The following is a 24,769-nucleotide window of genomic DNA, read 5'->3' as shown; positions in this document are numbered from 1 at the left end:
AGAGCAGAAGAAAGTCTTCAAAATGCTGAAGGAAAATAGATGTCCAGTGTACCTGCAGAAGCAGAGGAATGGAAGCATGTGACCCAAAGAAGCAGGAGGATCAGGAGTCAGCCAGCACCCATACTGCTTGGTAACCAGTACCGGGTTCTTGAGCAGAAGGAGAAAGATACAGCAAGAAATGCTTCACAAATAACTGCGTAGTAAGCACAGAGTCCTCTTGAATAGCGAAAAAGTGTGCTTGTGAAGAAAAAAAGGAGTGGTGATTGTGGGGGGGTTCTCTATTGAGAGGAATAGAGGCCGCTGTCTGCAGACCTGACACCTCACGAGAGGTGTGCTGTGTTCCAGGTGCACAAATCAAAGATTTGTCTGATATGCTGACTGTCAGGACTCTTCAGTCCTACAGAACACCACCCATTCCTACTAGTACATGTAGGGACAAATGACACTGCAAAAAAGGACCTTGCAACTATCTGCAGAGACTTTGAAGACCTTGGAAAGAAGGTGAAAGAACTAGGAGCGCAGGTGGTCCTTTCATCCATCCCCCCAGTGGATGACCATGGAATAAGAAGATGGAACATGATTCTAGAAGTGAACAGCTGGTTACATCGATGGTGCCATCATCAAAGATTTGGATTTCTAGACCATGGAGTGAATTGCCAATACGATAGGTTGATGGCACCTTAAAAAAACAGGTAAGTTATATATTTGGTGGACGCCTTGCTTCACTCATTAAGAGAGCTTTAAATTAGAAAAATATAGGAAGGGAAGTGAAAGGCCAGCTAAAAATATACAGCTAATTAATACATTTGAGAACCTCGCTATTAGAAGTGGAAAGAAAGAACAAAGACAAAAAATTCAGAAGGAACATAGAGGAGTAAGAGACACCGATCACAAACTAAAATGTTTTTACACAAATGCCCAGAGCATGGGAAGCAAACAAGGCTAATTGGAGCTTCTAACACAAAAAGAGAAATATGATGTAATAGGCATCACGGTAACTTGGTGGAATGATACACATGATTGGAATAAAAGGCTTGAAGGATACAACTTATTTAAATGAAACAGTCTTAGGCCTCGGTCAGACGGGCGTTTTTTCGCGCGATTTGCGGATCGCATGACGGCTGTGCATCCCCAAATTGCGTGACCGGGGCTGACGATTTGCCGAAAAATCTGCAGCTAGCAGCGTTTTCGGCGAAACGGCCCAGCGCTGCCCGCTCTCCTCTGCCACAGCTGTGGCAGAGGAGAACAATGTTCGTCCATTGAATTCAATGGAGCCGGCAATACAGCCGGCTCCATTGAAAGCAATGGGCTGCCGGCAAGCGCGGGATGAATTTTCGGGAAGGGCTTAAAAATATAAGCCCTTCCCTGAAAACCATCCTAAAATGTGTAAAAATAAAAAGTATACTCACCTTTTTCTTGCAGCCGGAGTTCAGCCGCGTCCAGCCGGCAGTTCTCCTGAACTGCTCTGTGTAGTATTCAGCAGGCGGGGATTTAAAATCCCCGCCTGCTGAATGGGCTGCCTCTGATTGGTCACAGCCCTCACCAATCAGAGGCAGCTCTCAGCTGTCATTCATTGGGAATCTCTCTCAGGTAAAAGTAATAGATTCAACAAATTCTTATCTGCTCTTGCTGACAACTTTATCTTCCAAAAGGTAGAAGAGAAAACAAAGGGATCTGCTATCTTGAACCTGATTCTTACCAACAGGAAGGAAATGGTTGAGAAAGTAAGAGTGACTGGGACCTTAGGAGGCAGTGATCATGCTATCCTTGAATGTTAGATCAAAAGAGGGGGAAGACCTGAGAAGACTCAGACCTCAAGGTTGGATTTCGGAAAGGCAGATTTCAATGAATTCAGAAAGAGGATAGGAAGAATCCAATGGCTGGAGGTTCTTAAGCACAGAAATGTCCAAAAAGGTTGGGAAATATTGTGAAATGAGATTTTCAAAGCACAATCGTTAACCATGCCTAAAAGAAGCATTTAAAGAAACCAGGATGGATGAACACAGAACTTGCACACATGTTAAAAACAAAAAGTTTATCAAATGGAAAGAGGAGGGAATATCTATGCAGTCTGCAGAAACTGTAAGGCAAGTGTCAGAAAAGCTAAAGCTGATAATGAACTGAAACTTGCAACAAAGGTCAAAACCAATAAAAAAGAATTTTAAGAGTATGTCAAAAGCAAAGGAAAAGTCAAAGATACAATTGGATGCTTACAAGATTAAAATGGTGAAATTGGTTAAAAATTATGTTGAGCAGGCCAAACTTTTAAATTCTTATTTTGTATGTGTTTTTCTCTCAAAGTAGATGGAACATAAACTGATCTTCCCTGTGCTATTCGAGGAATAAAAGAATGCAGGCAGAATCTATAAGCAGAAATATGGTGATGGAACACTTAGCTAATTTAAATGAAATTAAGCCTCAAGGTCCAGATGAATTACATCCTAGGATACTAAAGGAAGCAGCAAAGGTAATCTTTTCCAATCTTCTGGGACTTCTCCTGTTCTCCAGGAATTTTCAAAGGGCAAATGTTGTCCCTATTGTCAAAAAAGGGAAAGAAACTACAGGCCTGTAAGCCTGACTTCTATAACAGGAAAGATCTTTGAACAAATTATTAAAGAGCATGTATGCAAATACTTAGATAAAAATGGAGTAATTAACCAGAGCCAGCATGGGTTTGTAACAAACAAATCATGTGTTTTGCCAACTGGAAAAAGAACATGTTCGGATACGGCTTTAAAGGAGGACAAGTGGGTTCATACAATACAATTTATTAATACAAATGAATAAATGATACAAATAAAACAAGGTTACATAAAAATAGGTGATATTACATAAACATTTTGGTAAACAATAGTTAGACAATGCTTACATTATTACTTACATCACCAAGAGCCTTAGGTGTACTTATCTGCTTTGTACATCAACCGGAGTAGCAACGGTGAAAAGTCAGAAAACAGGAAGGAGTCTTGGGAACAACACTGTGAGAGGGCATTCCCCATCACAGGTCGAAAATGCTTCTGATCTATCACAACTTGTCTCCTGTTTTATACACTATAACTGTTTGGTCATCTGCCATATGCTCAAGCTTTGCAACCAAGATGTTATCAATCTGAGATTCCCCACCATCTGAAGTAGCCAGCTTCATTGATAAAAGATTCAGAATCACCAAAACTCAATTCCCTAGAGAATGATGATGGTATCACAGGATTAACTAGACTCAACAGATTCAATGCATATGGACAGAGTTTAAACAAACCTAAACAAACGGAATTGTAGTTAATACAATTAACATTGTTCTGGTAATTGTTGATTCGAATAACATTGTAACTATGGTTAATACAATTAACATTGTTCTAGATAACTAGGCCTACATCAAACAGGTTTAAAGTCTACATGAGTGTTCATAGCATTTCGTATTTAAGATACAAAATGGAGGATAAAGGAACATAAATAGCCATTTATATAGGCTTGCGTTACAATAACATACAAAATGGAAGGCTACAAATGGCTAATTTTATCTGCACCACAATCGTGCCAGACAAATTTAATTTCCTTCTATGACAGAATCACTGAGTTGATGAAGGAAATGCGTAGATATAGTATATTTTGACTTTAGTAAGGCACTTGACAAGTGTCATACTGTACTTATTGAAAAAATAACCAAATATGGGATTGACAATGCAACTGTTCTAAGTGGATTCACAATTTGCTGAGTAATCGTACTCAGAGAATACTCATGAATGGCTGCACATCCAAATGGAATAATGTATCAAGTGGGGTACCACAAGGCTCTGTCCTAGGACCAGTGTTTTATAAATGATCTGGAGGAGGGATTTGATGGGAAACTGATGAAATTTGCTGATGACACAAAGCTGGGAGGGATAGCTAACACTAGGGAAGAAAGCATATTCAAAAAGATCTAGAAAAGCTTGCACAGTGGGCGGCAACTAAAAGAATGGTATGTAACAAGGAGAAAAGCAAAGTCCTACATCTAGGCAAGAAAAATGAAGAAAGCACATACAGAATGGGAGGAATTGGGCTAAGCAGCAGCACTTGTGAAAAAGACTTGGGTATACTAATAGATTATAGACTGAACATGAGTCAACAATGTGATGCAGCAGCCAAAAAGGCAAACACAATTCTGGGATGTATTAAGAGAAGCATAGAGTCCAGATCACATGAGGTAATTATCCCCCTCTACTCTTCCTTAGCCAGACCTTATCAGGAATACTGTGTCCAGTTCTGGGCAACCCACTTTGAAAAGAGACATAGACAAACTGGAGCAAGTTCAGAGAAGAGTTGCCAATGTGGTGAGCGGTCTGCAAATGATATCCTATGAGGACCGGTTAAAGGGGTTGTCCGGCCAGAAACATTGCATGTCATTACTTCTGTTTGCCCATTTCCATGCACTTTGTAATATACATTGTACATGGAAAATGAAGCAAACAGAAGTTTTGGACTTACCTGAAGGGGTGCCCCCCCCCCCCCCGTGTTGCTCCTCCGTTGTCCCTGGTTACAATAAGAATCTTCTCTTCTTCTTGTCGGGCCGCAGCAGCTCTTGTCGGCGCGGGAACGAGCCTCTTCTCATCCGCGCATTCGCAGTTCTCTCTGCAGCCGGGACCGATATACGATCTCCTTGTGTGCAGGGGGGGAGGATGGAAGAGCGAGGAGCAGGAACTGAGCTCCCGCCCCCTCTCTCCCCTTCTGCACTATTTGCAATGGGGAGAGGCGGAAAGGGGGCAGGGCTAATTCACGGCACTTAGCCCCGCCCCCTTTCCGCCTCTCCCCATTGCAAATAGTGCAAAGGGGCGGAGAGGAGGCAGAGAGGGGGCGGGAGCTCAGTTCCCTGTCTGTGACAGCAAACAGCACAGCGACAAGTCTATGTGACAGCAAACAGCACAGCGACAAGTCTATGTGACAGCAAACAGCACAGCGACAAGTCTATGTGACAGCAAACAGCACAGCGACAAGTCTATGTGACAGCAAACAGCACAGCGACAAGTCTATGTGACAGCAAACAGCACAGCGACAAGTCTATGTGACAGCAAACAGCACAGCGACAAGTCTATGTGACAGCAAACAGCACAGCGACAAGTCTATGTGACAGCAAACAGCACAGCGACAAGTCTGTGACAGCACCCCCACCCCCGCAAGAAGTCTATCTGACAGCACCCAACAGCGAAAAGTCTGTGACAGCACCCCCACTGCAAAAAGTCTGAGACAGAACCCCCCTCCCTGCCACCCGTAGGACCGCCCCCCCCTCAGACCAGTGTCATGACGACCTCCCCGACCAGTGACAGCCCGCCTGACTCCCACCCCCCGTGCAAAGTGGCAGCCCGACTCCCGCACCCCCCCCCCCCCCCTTCCCGGTGCTAAGTGAGAGTCCGCACACACCCCAGCCGCCCCCCCCTGTCCCCGTGCTAAGTGACAGCCCGACTCCAACCCGGCACATTCAACCCCCCCCAGACCAGTGATATGCCAGCGCCCGTAGCCCAACCCCACCCCCCTTTCCAGTGACTTACCCAGAAGGACGGTCCGCAGGGGGAAGCTACTCCTCTTCTGCCGGAGCCACGGAAAGCCGTTGCCATGGAGCAGGAGAAGACAGCGCATGCGCCTGCATCGGGCACGTTCACAGGGACCTGACCAGCCAGGAAGATCTACAGCGCCTGCGCTACTATTAGGAGCCACCGCTGGAATAGTCGTATCCAAGGCAGCAGGCAGGTGGGGGGGGGGGGGGGGGGGCACCGGATCAGGTAAGTATATATCTTCTGTATGGCATAATTTCAAAGCACACATTATATTACAAAGTGCTTTGTAATAGCCATACAGAAGTATATAGAGCCATTTTGCACAGTGGAGCAACCCCTTTAATAGCTGTCTCTAAATATTTGAAAGGCTGTCGCAGTGCAGAGGGATCAGCCCTATTTTCATTTGCACAAGGAAAGACTAGAAGCAATGGGATGAAACTGGAAGGGAGGAGAGACAAATTAGATATTAGGAAAAGCTTTCTGACAGTGAGGGTGATCAATGAGTGGAACAGGTTACTACGGGAGGTGGTGAGTTCTCCTTCAATGGAAATGTGCAAACAAAGGCTGGACAAATATCTGTCTGGGATGATTTAGTAAATCCTCCACTAAGCAGGGCGTTGGACCCGATGATCCTGGAGGTCCCTTCCAACTCTACCAGTCTGAGTCTATGAGCCTCTGTGACATGGATGATGTAGCTGGCGTCTTCCATGCACTGCTAGAAAATGTCACCTTGCACTGTGCCGCGGCTGCTTGTGCATGCACAAATAAGCTATCCCCTTTGTGGGCAAATTCAAGTAGCTTATCTGTGCATGTGTGGGGAGCCAACAACATGAGATTTCCCAGCAGTGCCAAGATCATGCCAGCTACATCATCAACGTCACAGGGGGCTGGAGAGGTGGACTGCAGTTAATGGACCCTGTGGGGCCCGCTGACTGGACTGCTTGGCTGCATGTACTTTTGGCGCAGGAGTATTTTCAAGCCTCAATTACAGAGATCTTCTTATACTAACATTCATAAAAGCCTTTTGGTAAAGTGTGAAAGTGCACAAGTGTAGCGTTTTACTGTGCAAAAAAACTGGTGGCAGGTTCTCCTAAACAGCTTTGGAACTATTTTTAAAAACTTGTTTTATAACCGGACAACCCCTTTACGCTGGCCATACACAAAGGATCATAGAAAGCTGAAAAATACATTTTAGAACGTTTTCTGCAACGGTTTGTGACAAAAGCAAGTGTGACCAGAAATGGATATCTGTTGAAAAGGCTTTGTGACTTTTTTTTTTTTTTCCCCCGCCTTTGCTTGTTGGGTACTGGTGTACAATGACGCCACCAAAGACTTGGGGTGTGACAGGGCTCTGATAAAGGGGCGGCCCTGTCACACCCCAAGCTCCGAGTTGGCTGCTTGTCAGTGTGCTGTTCCGCCCCCTCCTCCCCAGCTGTGTAATTCACCAACCGGCCGCTCCGTTGGCTGCTGTTGCTGGTAGTTTGCCTCTTTGTGGTACTGCTGCTGCGGCTGTGTTCCGGTGGAGGGGCGCAGGTGAAGTGTTGTAGGGGTGGCGGTGGCGCAACACAGCTGGCGGTCCCCCTCGGCAGCGCAGCGGGGAGCACATCAGAGGAACCCTTACACCCCCCCCCCTCCCCCACAGCTAGATCCTGCGGGACTGAACAGTGAAGGGCTCCCTAGACTTCTGGAAGCACACGGGGCAGATGGCCCCACGGACATTGCTTGTGATCCAATGAGTGACGGGGCCCAGGAGTGTAGCAGGGCAGCAGGGGCTACATGGCGCATGTGCGGGGGCAGAGGAGTGTAGCAGGGCGAACATGGCCATAGCGACAGCGATTCATGCAGCCAATCGGGAGCTAGGTGTGTGACAGGGGCCTTCTTGCATGGGAGCCCTGTCAAACCCCTAGCTGATGGTATTGTATCTTGAAGCCACCGGAAGCTAGGGGTTTGACAGGAGGAACGGCCCTCTCACACCCCCACCTCCCGATGGGGTCAAGGCTGGAAATTCCTAGCACTGTCTAAATTGCTTTTAGCCGAGGTTGCTGGCTTAGGGTGAGGGTTCCTTTTCTACTTGGGCTTAGATTATGAGCTGTAAATGCTAGCAGTTTACAAGAAATCTAAGGCTAAGAAGAAAACGAACCATCACCGTAAGCCAGCAGGGGCGGCTAAAAGCAATGGAGACGCTGCACATCTGACTCGCCGCTCGGTCCGGCGCCGCTTCTCTGGGACGGCTCCCGGCCCACCGGAAGATGTGGCCTCAGTCCCGGGCAGCGGCGTTGTGTTTTGTCGCGGCTGCCTGCTCCCTGCAGCCCCGTGGCTCTGAGCTCCGTCTCGGCTGGTCCCCCGCGCACAGTTGCTGGCCATGTCCCGCCGCCGCAGACGCTCCAAACGGCTTCCCGCGGCTCTCTGCGATCCTTGCAGTGGTGCTGCAGTCTGCGGGTGGCGGCTAACACTGTGTCTCCCCCCGCTGCTGTGGGCTCCCTGCTGCCAGCCGCGAGCACAACATGACATGACATGATGGGGATGGGGGGCCACCTTGCCTCTGCTTCTGGACACAATCTTACAATTACATCCCGTGGTTGGGGCCGGGGGGGGGGGGGCAGTATTCTGGTGTCACGCCGTCGGGAACTGCCTTGAAGCTGGGGCTGCGTGCCTGCAGCGGATGCTGCTCTAAAGAAGCCTTCCTTAGTGGGTTGTCAGGAGCTACAGGCCAACCACATATGCAGCCAATCATGTTCAGGTGGCGTCACCCCCCTTTTAATCTTGGCTCCACCAGGACTTCCTAGTGGCATCAAGAAACAATAATACCCCCTTAGTTTCCGGTGGCATCAAGGTAGACCAATTCCTGCTTGTTGCAGGCATTGGCAGTACTTGGGTAGTGTCTCATGCTAGACAATAGATGTGCCTTCCCATCTAAAGAAGCCTAGAGCAGGCAGTAGAAAGAGAAGGTGAGACATTCATAAACGGTACACGTTCCCCCATTGATTTCCTACCGAGACATTGAGGATTTTCACATCTGCTGCTAGTTTTCTGTAGATGCGGTGGACACCTCATTAGTTGTTAAGGACGCTATGATGTGTAAGGAGTATTAAGATGAAAAGTCCTGTATCTGAGACCAGGGGTAACTAAAACTTGGTGGAGGACATTCGGATATGCGATAACCTTGCCAAATAGTTTTGGGTACGGTAAACAATACTCACATTCAACATATTCTTTTTTTGCTGTTTTTCTATCGGGTGATCCACTCTGTATCTCAGGATGTGTTTATCTTTCCACACATTTCTTCTTTCCATCTAATGACTGTGCCGGGTCACTTCTGACTTGTGCGTTAGCTGGATTTTGTACCAGGCAGCAGTTATGTTGTTGCAATTAAACTGCTTTGACATTATGGTACATAAATATCTTCCATGGGATGTGGTATTGAGCTGCTTTAGTAGTTACATTTGGTGCCAGCACAGGACATCCTAACCTAGGCATTTGCTAAGTCATGGACGTGGGAACTATGTGGCCAGCAACAGAGTTTTAGTCCTCTAGATAGTGGTGTGTTCACTTTGCACAGTGATATAAGACTAGTGCTGTAATGGGGCTCTTGCACATTTCCCCAAACATATACAACTTCAACAACTGTTGGACATCAGTTTACACCAGCTCTTCTATACATATGAATGTTGGGCTTGGCTGAGCATAGATAGTTCTAGTGCTGGCTTATCTCCTAGGGAAACAAAACAATCTGGCATTAAAATTCAACACTCCCTACCCCCCCCCCCCCCCCCCCCCCCATCATTTCATCTCTGCCCAACATTATCTATCTGGAGAAATTTGATCCTCTGCCATATATATTGGAGTCATCTGACCCCTACCATTATTGGCAGGCCCAGACGTTTAAAACTCTGTGTATGGGGGCGGGGCATTTACATTATAAAGTCATTGCCCTAAGTGATAGAGTTCATTTACTATCATTTATGTCATTTGTTGGAGGTCAGTTAGATACGTTTTATGTTTTTACGTGTTGAGGACATGGGGAAGTTCATGGTGCTGACCTACTCATGTCCTTAGGCCAGCGGTCTCTGACCTGGGGCTTCCTAGCAGTTAAACTACATCCAACCTTTGCATATATTGACCATCTTTGATGTTAGGATGCATTTGGGCCCTCTATTCTGCTTAGCTATATCCCAGCTTGTCCTTGGCAGCCTTTGAAATTGGAACTGTTTAGGTCCTTAAATCAATAAATAGTCTGCACCCACAGCAGTTGTGAAACGGCACCCTTACCATGTACTGACTATCTTTGATGGTAAGATTACAAAGCACTACACTATGTCACTACAACTCCCAGCATGTGCTGATATTTTACTTGGACCCTTGAGTTAATGGTCTATAATGTGTTGACAATATCCTACTAAACATAATGGGGCACCTGAGCAAGAATCGGACGTAGTATTTATTTCCATATGTTATTACTTAGTGGGGCTCTTTAGGCCCTAATGACATTGGATACTCTCCTAATACTTTCTACTAATGCCTGATACACTTCACCTGATATTTCACTCCAAATAACAGGCGAGTTTTCTCAAAAAAGATGGACAATGTTCATGTTTCCCGACCCGACATTCCAGTTCATCCGAAAGATGTTCACGTGAGGATGCTGCGCAGCCAGTCCAATCGTGGAACATCCATATCCTCAAACCAATATGAAACCATGTTGTATTTGTGACAAGGCACGTTGTCTTGCTGACTATTTCCAGAGTATTGCCACATTGTCTGAAGTACATTATGTCACGCTATATATCCGTGTCCATGGTTCTTGTCACTACAACCAACAGACTGAGACCATGCCAGGTAAAACATCACCAGACCATAATGAAACCTCAGCTGTACTTAAAGGGGTTGTCTCGCGGCAGCAAGTGGGGTTATACACTTCTGTATGGCCATATTAATGCACTTTGTAATGTACATCGTGCATTAATTATGAGCCATACAGAAGTTATTCACTTACCTGCTCCATTGCTAGCGTCCCCGTCGCCATGGATCCGTCTAAATTCGCTGTCTTCTGGCGTTTTTAGACGCGCTTGCGCAGTCCGGTCTTCTGCCTTGTGAATGGGGCCGCTCGTGCCGGAGAGCTGGTCCCCCGTCGTCATCGTAGCTCCGCCTCCGTCACGTGTGCCGATTCCAGCCAATCAGGAGGCTGGAATCGGCAATGGACCGCACAGAGCCCACAGTGCACCATGGGAGAAGACCTGCGGTGCATCGTGGGTGAAGATCCCGGCGGCCATCTTGGAGAAGGAAGAAAGAAGTTGTCGCAGAGCGGGGATTCGGGTAAGTAATAGATCTTTTTTTTTTTAACCCATCCTTTGGGTTTGTCTCGCTCTGAACGGGGGGCCTATTAGAAAAAAAACAAAAAAATCCCGTTTCGGCACGAGACAACCCCTTTAACTGTTGGCGCAACACACAAAATCAGGTGACGTTCCCCAGGATCCTCCACACCCAGGTACGTCCATCTGATTTGAAGATGGAGTAGTATAATTCGGTACTCCATAGAATGTTCTTCCTTTGCTCAGCCATCCAATGAGCATGCTCCTTGCACCATTGTAAGCTGCTCGATAGATCGCGCTTCATGATGGACAGCTTGCATAACCCGTATGTCTAATAGCATGTAGTTCCCGTCACAAACTATGGTGACACCTCTAAGGGTCTGCATCTTAATGGGCCACAAAAAAGACACAATCCATTCTACTCATCGGGGTGTAATTTAGTGTCCCAGAGTGGGACACTCTGGGTCCCATAATATTTATTTTTAAGTCTGTTTTTATGCATTTAGGATGTAGGATTTTGTTTGCAGAAGAAAGGGTTAATCACAATCTGTATGACAACCACTCCGTTCCTTTATTGGCTGTCATCGAGGATTGTAATAAGAAAATAACTATATAAGAAAATGAATATATACAGAAGATTCTAGAAGAAAGATAAAGAGTTGTGAATAGAAATGAAATTTATTTAAGGAAAGTAGACATTTCTCCAATCTGCAAACCCCAGAAAGGACCTCTGCTACCGTTAACCCGACTCTTGTAGCTACCTTCTCACCCAAGACCACCTGCATAGCATTGAATACTACACCTCCCTTCAGGGGAAGGGACTACAACCCCCAATACGTGACGCCAAGTGGCGTCACAATAAGTTACCATCATTCTATCGATCATCGGTCATTTAAATTCTTACGCCAAATATTCTGTCAGCTGCTGCCTCTTTGGGGAATAGCAGAGCCACCGCCATCACCACCCCCCATTCTGACGTCCAAATACTTTTGGTTGATTAGTGCATTACAAAGCTGCAATAAACCCCCAGCGTTCTAGACAGTCTATTGATGGTAGGATCTACTTGGACCCCTAAGTCAGTAATCCCAACTACAACTCCCAGCATGTCCTGAAAGTCTACAAAAGTGGCAAGCTGTTTGAGCTCTTAGTTTAGTAGCTTACAACATATGTCTTTCCAGAATGCAGTCAAATGTAGAAAGTAAATGTGGCAGCATTCATGGGTGTAGAGGTCACAAAGTTTCTTTTATTCTCCCATTGAAAAAAAATGTATACAGGCTACGTTTCGGTCCCTAGTTGGACCTTTGTCAAGCTCATTGTGGAGCTTGACAAAGCTCCCGATGTCGTACAAACATGAAGGTAGCGGCGTGGCCAGCGACCAACATGGCAAGTCGCACTTGAGAGGTGCTCCCCAGGGGAAAAGCTAATACTGCAGAATCCTGACCTTAGGGTGCCGTAATAAAACAAAAAAATCCTCTAAAACCTGCCGCAAGAGGCTGGGACGGAACCGGGACCGATTAGACCCGCCGAGCGTGCTGTGGAGCGGCGTGGACCGGCCCGGAGGTGAGACCGCGCCAACGCCCTGTCTGTTTCCCGCCGCTGCCGACGTCCAAAGTGGCAGCGCCGGAGACTTACCCCGCCGAGCACCGTTCTGAAAAACAGAGCCGCCCTCCTCCTCTCCCTCCGAAAAACAAGCCGACACTTGCGGAACTGAACCGTCGGCCCCGGCCGTCCGGGCGGCCGCCTGGAGCCCCCCTCCCCCCCCTCCCGCGGCTGCGGGGCGAACACACTTACCGTCCCGACTGGACGCCGCAAGAGGACGAGTGATCCTTCGCTTTGCGGAGCAGCCACCTCCGAATCTCCTCCCGGATTTGCCCCTCCTGCCGCCGCTGTGAGCGCCGCCGCCGGAGTGCCTAAGCCCGACCGCGGAGGAGACACAAGCGATCTCCTTCTCCTGCTGCAAACCCCCCTCCCCTCCTTCCCCGCGGGTCGAGTGCCCGCCGTCCCGGCTGGGCGCTGCAGGGAGACAGGCGCTGCTGTGTTTTGAGGAGCAGCTGCCTCCGAGCTTCCTCCCGTGCCCCCTCCCTGCCGCCGCGGAGAGTACCTCCGCTGAAAACCTGAGCCCAACCGCGGGGGGGGGGGGGGGGCGCGAGCGGCTTCCTTGCCTCCCGGTGCGCACTGCTGGGGACTGAATGAACATTAACCCCTGCGCTCCTGAGCGGCCGGCGGCCCGGAGACCGGACACCTCCCGAGGGACTGAGTTCTCCAGCACCCGGCTGTGCCACCTACTTGCCACCTGAGACAACCCGGCCGTCGCGGGATCCACGGAGGGCCGTGGGCTGACGGTTTGAACGGCCTGACTGACCGGCTGGCGCCTTCTCCTCCGCTGCCGCGAAGACACAACGCACTGGGCCTGGTGGAACAGCCGTCCGGGCGGTCCCGGCGCCTGTTACTGGGCTTGACGATCCCTGGGAACGCGCTGCTCCCGGCTGTTCGGCGAAACAGAGCCCCCTTGCTGCCACGGAGAGACAGAATTCTCGATTCCCCTGCCGCGGTTCGTCTGCCGCGGAGCTGCCGAGAACCGCGACTCGTCTAACCGCCCGGCACTTTCACCACCGCAGTGAACGCAACTCACCACACCTGGCTGGACGCCGGGGGCAAGACGACCTGCCGACCGTGATCCGGCCCAGCGGAGCCGGCGACAAAATCGTAAGTGGGGACAAAGGTCGGGGGACAACACCTAGCAGCGGCACGCCGCCGAGCTAGACGCCAAGCGCCTGGAGAGGAGAAGCCCGGACGGGGAAACCCCATCCCCTCCGAACTAATTTGGACTTGAGCCAGCAAACCATAAAGTACCTCCCCACTCTATGACTCTCCCCTCTGCGGCTCTGTTGAGACCCCCTAACCGCTACAGAGGAGGCCGCTAAGACCCGACGACTATCCGGCTGAGCTACCTGAACTGACCGGAGCCCAAAATAAAATAATATCTCCCTATATTGATAACTCATCTCACCAGTACGCTAAACTCCGGAAGACGATCGAGACTCTGTGACAGTAAGGCCCCCGGAGATAATAACAATGTAAACTCTCTATTAGAACCCTCACAAGCTACCAGATCGACTAACCAGCCCCATAAGCAAGTAATCTTCTTTAGAAATACTCACACGTTCACATCACCAAAGAAACCGCTTACGCTTTCAGTCAAACACGTTAAATAACTGCCCGTGAACATGAGCACGCGCGCAAAAAGCGGCCCTGCGGCAGAGAGACTGAAAGAATTTTCACGCACCGAAACTCCGGAGCATACCCCCCGAGTGACACGACCCGCTCAAACAAAAGAAACCGAAGATGCATCTGGGCAACCACCAGAACCAACAATGCGTCAACTCCTGGAGGCAATTAACACCTGCAAGTCCACCCTTACAGATAAGATAGAAGAGGTCAAATCAGACGTAGTCCTCCTGAGACAAGATCTACAAAATATGCGCGGCAGGGTGAGGGAGATGGAGGACCGCATTTCGAATGTGGAGGACTCCCTGCGTCCAATCCCCGCAACAGTCAAGAAAGCCATGAGAACAGCGGAATATTGTCAAGCAAAAACCGATGATCTTGAAAATCGGGCGCGCCGCAATAATTTACGCATAATCGGCCTACCTGAGAAGACAGAAGGCTCACAGCCAGAACTCTTTGCGGAAAATTGGCTAAAATCATTGTTGGGTGAAGACACCTTTTCTGCCCACTTTGCCGTGGAGAGGGCTCATCGCTTCCCGGCGAAACCACCACAGCCGGGCGCACCCCCACGTCCGTTTCTAGCAAGAATTCTTAACTGCAGGGATCGTGACGCCGCCCTACGTCAAGCCAGATTAAAAGGCCCACTCAAACACAACAACTCAGTGATATCTATCTTCCCTGACTTTTCTGCGGACTTGCAAAAACAAAGAGCTACCTTTATGGAGGTTAAAAAGAAATTTAGGGACAGAAATATCCCCTATTCAATGGCATACCCAGCCCGTCTGCACATTGCCGCAGAGGGAAAAGTAATTTTTTTACACTCTCCTACTGAAGCTCTGGAGTGGCTCGAAATGCATCCGGTATCACCAAGAGGCGCCAATTCATAACATGTATAAATATGTATACTGAGTTGAAATGTGGCTGAGAAGCTTACTATTCCCCTGACCTACTGGTGGTGTGCCGGCCGTCCATGCCGCGGACCTGTAGCCCGGGACCTCCCGTGTCTCAACGTAGGCCACTGGGACCCTTTCCCCCCCAGTAAGATCAGCTACCTACAGATAGTTTGTAGCTTAAGGTTTTCATCGACTCCTGTCTTTAGATTTACCGGAACCCTAATTTAGGGTTCCTACGTTTATATTCAGACAGGATGCTAATAACCAATGGTTTAAACTGTTTTGAGACAATTGTTATATGTTTTGAACTGTCTATGCCAATGACCCCCACTGCTCTGTACTTGCAAAGCCCTTCCCCCTGTCCTCCCCCAATTATAGGGGCGCCGATTGAGACCTATATTTACACCGATACCAATGTCTTTAAAATATCTTAGCTGGAACGTACGTGGTCTCGGCACAGCCCTTGAGCGCAGGAAAGTCTTCTCCTTTATTAAACAAACAAACCCTCATATCGTGTGTTTGCAGGAGACCCACCTCACCAGGGACAGAGCCGACACCCTTAAGAAGCCGTGGGTACAGTGGGCGGCCCACTCCTTCCACACCCCCTCTTCCAGAGGCGTTACATTGCTTATACACAGATCCATAAGATGGAACCCTATTAATGTCCGTAAAGACCCGGAGGGTAGATCAATATTTGTGTATGCAGAAATAGATTCCAAACCATATGTCATCTTATGTATTTATAATCCACCACACAATAACCTCTCCCTCCTTCAGACGGCTGTGTCCTTCACACACCAATACCCCTCAGTAGGAGTACTTTGTATGGGAGACTTTAATCTAGTAATGGACCCGACCAAAGACAAATTCTATGCCCTAGCTAACACAAATACAAGCACTAACTCCTCCCTCCGGCAGATAACCGAGAGCGTGGGTTGGGTCGACCTCTGGCGGCTACATCATCCCGACACCCTGGAATATACTTGCCACTCCCCCGGCCAGAACTCCCTCTCGAGAATTGACTATATATTCAGTTCCGCGGAAGTGGCGGTGTATCTTTCAGATGTAACACATTGTCCGCGGGGAATATCGGACCACAGTCCGATACTCCTAACACTGAAATTTCCCCAACTCAAAATTTTGCCTACCTGGAAACTACACCCGTTTTGGCTTAAATTGTTGGGCCCAGACGACCAAACTCCGTTCCATATATCCCTCTTCTTAGATGCCCATAATAACAATACCCACCCGGCCCTGAGATGGGATACCCTTAAAGCATACCTTCGGGGGTTCCTTAAATCAGCCATTACATATATCAAACAAACGACAGCCCAGGCGGACAGAGAGATAGAAAGCAAGACACTTGAGGCAGAAAAGACCTACACTGATAACCCCACGGACTCTAACAAAGAAGCATGGCTCAGTTGTTCCCGCCTCTACAAACACCAAGTTCACGTTAAGGCCAAACGTAAATTATTCTTTGCGAAGCAATATTACTTCGAACTAGGTAACCAATCCAGCCATTTGTTAGCCAATCTGATTAAACACGAGAAACACCTAAACACAATCCTTAAGATAAAAGATCAAAATGGTGCGGAGCTGACTGACGCCCCAGCCATTACAAATCGTTTTAAAGAATACTACGCTAACCTATATAGCTCACCCACAAATTTTACAAAGGCAGATATCCTAGACTACCTGAGTGACCTGACCTTTCCAACATTGTCCGAAGAACAGGTGGAGTTCCTGGAGGCCCCAATCACCCTAGACGAAATACGGCAGACAATCCGCGACATGGCACCTAATAAAGCTCCAGGCCCGGACGGCCTCCCGATTGAAATGTACCGGAAATATGACGAACAACTGGCCCCGCTGCTACTAGAAACATTACAACAGGCCCAATTAGACGAATCCCTTCCGCCCTCGTTCTACGGAGCATCTATTATAGTCATTTTGAAACCAGACAAAGACCCCACAGACTGTAGCTCATACCGACCCATATCCCTGGTAAATGTCGATTACAAAATCCTAACAAAACTCCTGGCCACAAGACTAAATCAAGTAATCCTATCTATTATACACCCTGACCAGACCGGCTTTATGCCAGGAAAGTCCACAACAATCAACATACGGAGAGTACAGACAGCAATTCAACTGGGCAAACAGTTTAACATGCCCTGGGCATTGGTCTCATTAGACATAATGAAGGCCTTCGATTCGCTGGAGTGGACTTTCCTCGAGGCCTGCCTGGTTCGCTTCGGGTTTGGCCCCCAATTCTTACAATGGGTTAAAACCATTTACAAATCGCCAAGCGCCAATGTAATAGTAAACGGCATCCCATCCACCGAGTTCCGCCTCGCAAGAGGCACCCGTCAGGGCTGCCCGCTGTCCCCGGCACTATTTGCCATAGCCATTGAAGCCATGGCAATCCGGTTGAGAAGCACCCCTGAAGTAACCGGCATTAAATGGGCGGGCCTTGAAAGTAAAGTGGGCTTATATGCGGATGATACAATCCTATTTTTGTCAGACCCTATAACCTCCTTCTCCCACGCTATGACCCAAATTGACAAATTTTCCCACTTATCGGGTCTACATGTCAACTGGCCCAAGTCCACAATTCTATATACAAATCTCGACCCAATAATAGACCCTTGTGTCGCCAGATATAACCTAGCCGTGGTTTCCACTTTCAAATACTTAGGAATATATATGTCCCGAAATCCAAACAACGCCATAAAAGATAATATCGACCCACTGCTCGGGAATGTCAAAAATAAACTAGAGCAATGGGCCAAATTACCGCTTTCGGTAGCTGGCTGTATAAACCTGATAAAGATGGCGATTCAACCTAAATGCCTGTATATACTACAACATATGCCAATAGTTGTACCCAAACGCATCTTTCAAGCCCTCAATTCCTTCACTACATCTTTCATTTGGAACTCCACACGATCCAAGCTTAGTCTTTCGACCCTACAAAGACCGAAGGAGCGGGCTGGAATGGCGCTCCCAGACCTGCACGTATATTACCTAGCCGGACAGCTACGCAACGTCCGGAGCTGGTTCCTAGAGCGGGAAATGCCCATCGCTAACCAATACCTGGCAAAACAAGTAAAGGGTAACAACCTTTTAAATTTCCTGGAATTCCCAGAACATACCAACCCTCCCGATATACTGCCACTTCACAAACTAGCTTTAAAGGTGTGGAGGGAGGCTAAGGCCATCCAACAGTACAAAGGAGTAATGTGCGAACTTCCCTTATGGAACAACCCCGGCCTTAAAGCCCTCCAGTCAGTCCCAGACCCTCAATATTGGAGGTCTTTTGGAGTGGTGTCGGTGGGAGACGTATATACAGACGGGAGTCTCCTCACATTTAACCAATTGCGGGAAAAAACACAGTCCCCACAACTTCAGCTATTTAGATACTTTCAGTTGCGGCACGCCCTGAACTCCCAATTCCCACCTACCTCCACAAACATATCCAAATACCCCACAATTGGTATCCTCAGATCCCAGGGACCCAAGGGCCTAATCTCGGTGCTCTACACGCACCTCCTTTCAGCCAAAACCGACCATAACCCGCCCTCAGCCTACGATAGATGGAAGAAAGCCATTCCGTCCTTAACACCGGAGGACTGGACAGATATATCCGAATCCCATCTCTCAGTTTCCCCTGCAGTCAACAATAAACTGATCCAGCTATATATTATCCACCAAGCATACCTCACACCCAGCCGTCTATATAAAATGGGCAACTCTTCCTCAAACTCCTGCCATAGATGCCGCCAGCCAGAAGCTAATTTCTGGCATTTGATTTGGGACTGCCCCCTGGTAAATGGATTCTGGTCTGAGATTGTATCCTTCATAAACTCACTACTACCATCCCCCCTTAATATTGAGATGGACCCTAAGACGATCCTATTTGGCCTATTGGAGGAAGAGGAATGGCCATACCACACCCGCACCTTCCTACAGAAGACCTTATTCTTGGCGCGTAAAACAATAGCTACTTATTGGATGGCTGCGGGAATCCCTACGATCTCATGTTGGGTTCGGTCGGTGAACACAGTAATCTCCTACGAAAAAATTATTTACCAAAACAGAGGCTGCCCAAACAAATTTCAAAAAATATTTGATATCTGGCTGGATGCCAATTCCACTTTATCTGTAGAATGAACTCCCAGACTCATGTTCCCTCTTTCCATCCCACCCCCCACCCCCCCACATTCGCTCTCCTGTGCCCCCATTTACTAAGCAAATAGCAAACGCAGAGTTCCATCTCATAAAGAACTCATCCAATAGGCATAGACGGTTTGAGTTTAATTGTTTAAGTTTATCGCAACCCAAAAGAAAAAATGTACAAGGAAAATGTTATGTTGTTACGTTCAAGCAAGTTACAACACAGCATGTACTATTTGTAATACCGAGTTTGTTTACCATATGATTTTATTATGTACTGTCCAAATTTTCCTTAATAAAGAAAATAAAGTTAAAAAAAAACATGAAGGTAGCATAAAAGCTGCACTGTTGTTGGTTGTTATTAGAGATGAGCGAATGTACTCATTTAGGGCGATTTCGCTTTTTTCGAGTAACTGACTACTCGAGCGAAAAGATTGGGGGGGGGGAGCGGCGTGGTGGAGCGGGGGTAGCAGTGCGGAACAGGGGGGAGCTCTCTCTCTCTCACTCCCCTCTTCAACCCCCCACTCACCCACGGCGCCCCCCAAATCTTTTCGCTCGAGTAGTCAGTTACTCGAAAAAAGCGATGCTCGATTGCGAAATCGCCATAAATGAGTATGTTCGCTCATCTCTAGTTATGTATAATACTGCTGAGGTAACGTGAAAGCTGTGCTGTGCTTTGGTTGTTATATACTATACTGCTGAAGTAAAATGAAAGCCATGCTGTGATTGGTTGTTATATATTATACTGCTGAGGTAACATGAAAGCTGCACTGTGATTGGTTGTTATATATTACAATGCTGAGGTAACATGAAAGCTGCGCTGTGATTGGTTGTTATATATTACAATGCTGAGGTAACATGAAAGCTGCACTGTGATTGGTTGTTATATATTACAATGCTGAGGTAACATGAAAGCTGCGCTGTGATTGGTTGTTATATATTATACTGCTGAGGTAACATGAAAGCTGTGCTGTGATTGGTTGTTATATATTACAGTGCTGAGGTAACATGAAAGCTGCGCTGTGATTGGTTGTTATATATTATACTGCTGAGGTAACATGAAAGCTATGCTGTGATTGGTTGTTATATATTACAATGCTGAGGTAACATGAAAGCTGTGCTGTGATTGGTTGTTATATATTATACCGTTTAGGTAACATTAAAAAGCTTCTCTGTGATTGGTTGTTATGTTATACCGCTGAGGTAACATGAAAGCTGCACTGTGATTGGTTGTTATATATTATACTGCTGAGGTAACATGAAAGCTGTGCTGTGATTGGTTGTTATATATTATACTGCTGAGGTAACATGAAAGCTGCACTGTGATTGGTTGTTATATATTACAATGCTGAGGTAACATGAAAGCTGCGCTGTGATTGGTTGTTATATATTACAATGCTGAGGTAACATGAAAGCTGCACTGTGATTGGTTGTTATATATTACAATGCTGAGGTAACATGAAAGCTGCGCTGTGATTGGTTGTTATATATTATACTGCTGAGGTAACATGAAAGCTGTGCTGTGATTGGTTATATATTACAGTGCTGAGGTAACATGAAAGCTGCGCTGTGATTGGTTGTTATATATTATACTGCTGAGGTAACATGAAAGCTATGCTGTGATTGGTTGTTATATATTATACTGCTGAGGTAACATGAAAGCTGTGCTGTGATTGGTTGTTATATATTATACCGTTTAGGTAACATTAAAAAGCTTCTCTGTGATTGGTTGTTATGTTATACCGCTGAGGTAACATGAAAGCTGCACTGTGATTGGTTGTTATATATTATACTGCTGAGGTAACATGAAAGCTGTGCTGTGATTGGTTGTTATATATTATACTGCTGAGGTAACATGAAAGCTGCACTGTGATTGGTTGTTATATATTACAATGCTGAGGTAACATGAAAGCTGCGCTGTGATTGGTTGTTATATATTACAATGCTGAGGTAACATGAAAGCTGCACTGTGATTGGTTGTTATATATTACAATGCTGAGGTAACATGAAAGCTGCGCTGTGATTGGTTGTTATATATTATACTGCTGAGGTAACATGAAAGCTGTGCTGTGATTGGTTGTTATATATTACAGTGCTGAGGTAACATGAAAGCTGCGCTGTGATTGGTTGTTATATATTATACTGCTGAGGTAACATGAAAGCTATGCTGTGATTGGTTGTTATATATTACAATGCTGAGGTAACATGAAAGCTGTGCTGTGATTGGTTGTTATATATTATACCGTTTAGGTAACATTAAAAAGCTTCTCTGTGATTGGTTGTTATGTTATACCGCTGAGGTAACATGAAAGCTGCACTGTGATTGGTTGTTATATATTATACTGCTGAGGTAACATGAAAGCTGTGCTGTGATTGGTTGTTATATATTATACTGCTGAGGTAACATGAAAGCTGTGCTGTGATTGTTATATATTAGAATGTTGAGGTAACATGAAAGCTGCGCTGTGATTGGTTGTTATATATTATACTGTTTAGGTAACATGAAAGCTGCGCTGTGATTGGTTGTTATATATTATACTGCTGAGGTAACATGAAAGCTGTGCTGTGATTGGTTGTCATATATTACAATACAAGGTAACATGAAAGCTGTGCTGTGATTGGTTGTCATATTTTACAATACTAAGGTAACATAAAAGCTGTGCTGTGATTGGTTGTTATTATATATTGCAATGCTGAGGTAACATAAAAGCTGTGCTGTGATTGATCGTTACATATTATACTGCCGAGGTAATATGAAAGCTGCCCTGTGATTGGTTGTTATATATTATACCGCCGCGGTAACATGAAAGCTGCGCTGCGATTGCTTGTTATATATTATACGGCTGCGGTAAAATGAAAGCTGCCCTGTGATTGGTTGTTATATATTATACCGCTGAAGTCAAAGTAACCTTGACTTAATAAAATTTTCCGTGCAAACAACAGGTAAACACCTGTATCAAATTAACTCGGGCGAGGCTGGGTATATCAGCTAGTGTTACCATATGAAACAATTATCTTCTAAGCACTGGCTGGAGTTACATCTGGAAATTGTTTGCCTTTCAGGTAGTTTTTAAAAAAACAATTCCGTTTACAAAAGATTATGCAACCGCAACTTAAAAATCATCTGAAGTCGGCGTTTATGTAAACAGAGTTTTATCTCTTAATTCTACCTTAAAAAGCGGTGTTTTTTATCACGCTGAACAGTTAGGGTACGTATGAAGGAAGATTGCAGGGTGATCTCCCTTCATATGTCACAGGTGCCTGCTGTTTCTTACAGCTGACACCTGGCGGCAACAGCTCTGATTAACCGCGCAGCTCATCAGAGTTGTTAAACCATTAAATGCCCGAACAATGTTCGGGGGTCCCGTATGGCCCCCGCGATGAGATCGCAGGGAGACGTGCAGGTGTAAGGCAGCTCGGGGCCTTTTGAAAGGTCCCAGGGCTGTCATGGCAGAATGCCTATCAAGCCATGACTGTGGAGTGGCTTGATAGACTGCCTGCCCAATCACAGTATGATGTAGTGCTATGACATATTACATCATACTGCAGCAATGAAAAAAGACTTCGGCAGCATCCAGGGTACAAATTGATATCCAAAGTTTTATTCCCCCATCACAGAAAAACAGGCAACGTTTCGGCCATGTTTGCCTTTGTCAAGCTCACTTGACAAAGTAAGCTTGACAAAGGCCAACATGGCCGAAACGTTGCCTGTTTTTCTGTGATGGGGGAATAAAACTTTGGATATCAATTTGCACCCTGGATGCTGCCGAAGTCTTTTTTCATTGCTGCATGTGATTTTGGTGATAAGGATCCATTCACCTGTTTCTTTGGCTACTGCATAATCTATGCCCAGCCCTTGGAGGGATATACAATTTGTGCTGCTGGCGACCTGCTTTCTCCGCTCGTTACATCATACTGCAGGAGTGATCAAAGCATTACAAGTTGTTGTTTCCTCTGGGGACTAAAGGCCCATTTAGATACAATGATTATCGCTCAAAAGCCGTCATTTGAGCGATAATCGTTGTGTGTAACTGCACTGACATCGTGCAGTTTTCGTTAAGCCGACACTCATCGTTGTCTTTCAGTGTGCTGCGACTTGCCGCCCGCGAACAGAGAATCGCTACGATTCTCCGCTTGTGGACAGGGGGCTGCGCTATTTAAAGCATTCACTGCGCTCCCCGTGGCCAGATTATCGCCACGGGGAACACAATGCAAAAATGCCCGTGCACAGGCAGCCTTATGTGTATGGGCGCCTCCTGACTCTTCCCCTGTCAGATGATGATGGAGGAAGAAATAATCAGGCATGTCGACTTTTACATGCCCGATCCTTTTCTTCTCATAAGACATGAGCTGGAGTAAGAGGTGCCTGGCAGCAGCTTACTTTCCTCTTCTGTTTAGACCGTATTTACATGAGCGAGTGCGATGCCTGTCTAAGAAGCTTGAACCAATGTTGCACTCTTCAACGCGTGATTTTTGCCTGAGAGTGCATGTGTTGCGCAAGAAAAACGCATTGCGGTACATTCGACTTTTCATACTTTTTTCTTCGCCCACATGAAATTTGTCACGCACGCGATATTTACCCATCCGTAGGAAACAAAGGACATAATGCATATCTATTATCTCGCAACATCGCTGCAAGACAAAACTCACTTGTGTAAGTGGACGCATTGAAAATAATTGGTTCTAATATCATGTAACTTTTGTGCATCTTGGCACAGACAAAACTCGCAAAAATTGCCAGCGTAACCTTGGGTTAAACTTGCATGTCAGTAGAGGGGTTTGCAGCAATTGATTCCAGCGTGTAAGTGTTACCCCAACAGCGATAAAAGGTGTAATGGGCATCGTATACACTTAGCATGTACGCCTCTAATGGACATACGTTAAAAATTGCAATTGATTTCTGCTCGTGGACATGGAAAAGCAATTTTGCATAGCATGTCTGTGGGCAGTATTTGCTGCGGAATCTGGAGGCGGATGTCTGATCCGGATTCCGCAATGCACATACGCCTGTGTGCAGAGGTGCAGATCCGCAGCAGAATTCACACCTTCAAATTAAAAGGGCGAAATCTGCTGCGGATCTGTGCCACAATCCACACAAAATATGATACGGATTTTGGTCCAGATCTGCAGCGCTAAATCCTCTACGTATGAATGTACCTTTTGCATGCAAAGAAAGCTGCTTTGTGTAACTTGACCACTTGCTAGGATTGTCCAGGATCAAAAAACATGGCTGATTTTTTTTTACATGAACAGTGCCATTCCTGTCTTCAGGTTGTTTGTGGTATTACATCTCAGCCCCTTTCAGTTCCTTGAAGCTAAGCTGCAATGCCAGACCCAGCCAATGGAGAGGTGTGGCACTTTATTTGAAAGCCAGCTGCTATCTGATGTCTGGAATGAACACTGCAAGTAGAGTGGTTTATCATGGACTCCTTTTCCATCTGGTCTGTTTTTGGTGTTTTTGCAATGTGAGACCTCCACATGTTAAATGTGTCAACCTGCTCTATCTCCTGCAGGAAACTGATCCAGATTTCGACCACTGCGCGGTGTGCATCGAGAGCTACAAGCAGAACGACATTGTACGCGTCCTGCCATGCAAGTAAGTATATGTGCCTGGAACGGCTTGCTTGGCTCA

The 24,769-nt window shown here is 46.6% G+C and overlaps 1 protein-coding gene across 3 annotated transcripts in view; it reads left to right on the top strand.

Annotated features, from left to right (window-relative positions):
* RNF130 (ring finger protein 130) overlaps positions 1-24,769 on the top strand; it is a 516,622-nt gene that overhangs the window by 287,815 nt on the left and 204,038 nt on the right. For all 3 annotated transcript variants that reach the window (XM_066591020.1, XM_066591021.1, XM_066591019.1), the window contains exon 5: positions 24,651-24,733. In XM_066591020.1, coding sequence (XP_066447117.1) covers positions 24,651-24,733 — 83 coding nt within the window. The remainder of the gene's footprint in view (positions 1-24,650; positions 24,734-24,769) is intronic.

Source organism: Eleutherodactylus coqui, chromosome 2 (assembly GCF_035609145.1).
Source record: "Eleutherodactylus coqui strain aEleCoq1 chromosome 2, aEleCoq1.hap1, whole genome shotgun sequence".
Classification (NCBI taxonomy): Eukaryota; Metazoa; Chordata; class Amphibia; order Anura; family Eleutherodactylidae; genus Eleutherodactylus; species Eleutherodactylus coqui.
This window is presented reverse-complemented; position numbering and strand designations above follow the sequence as displayed.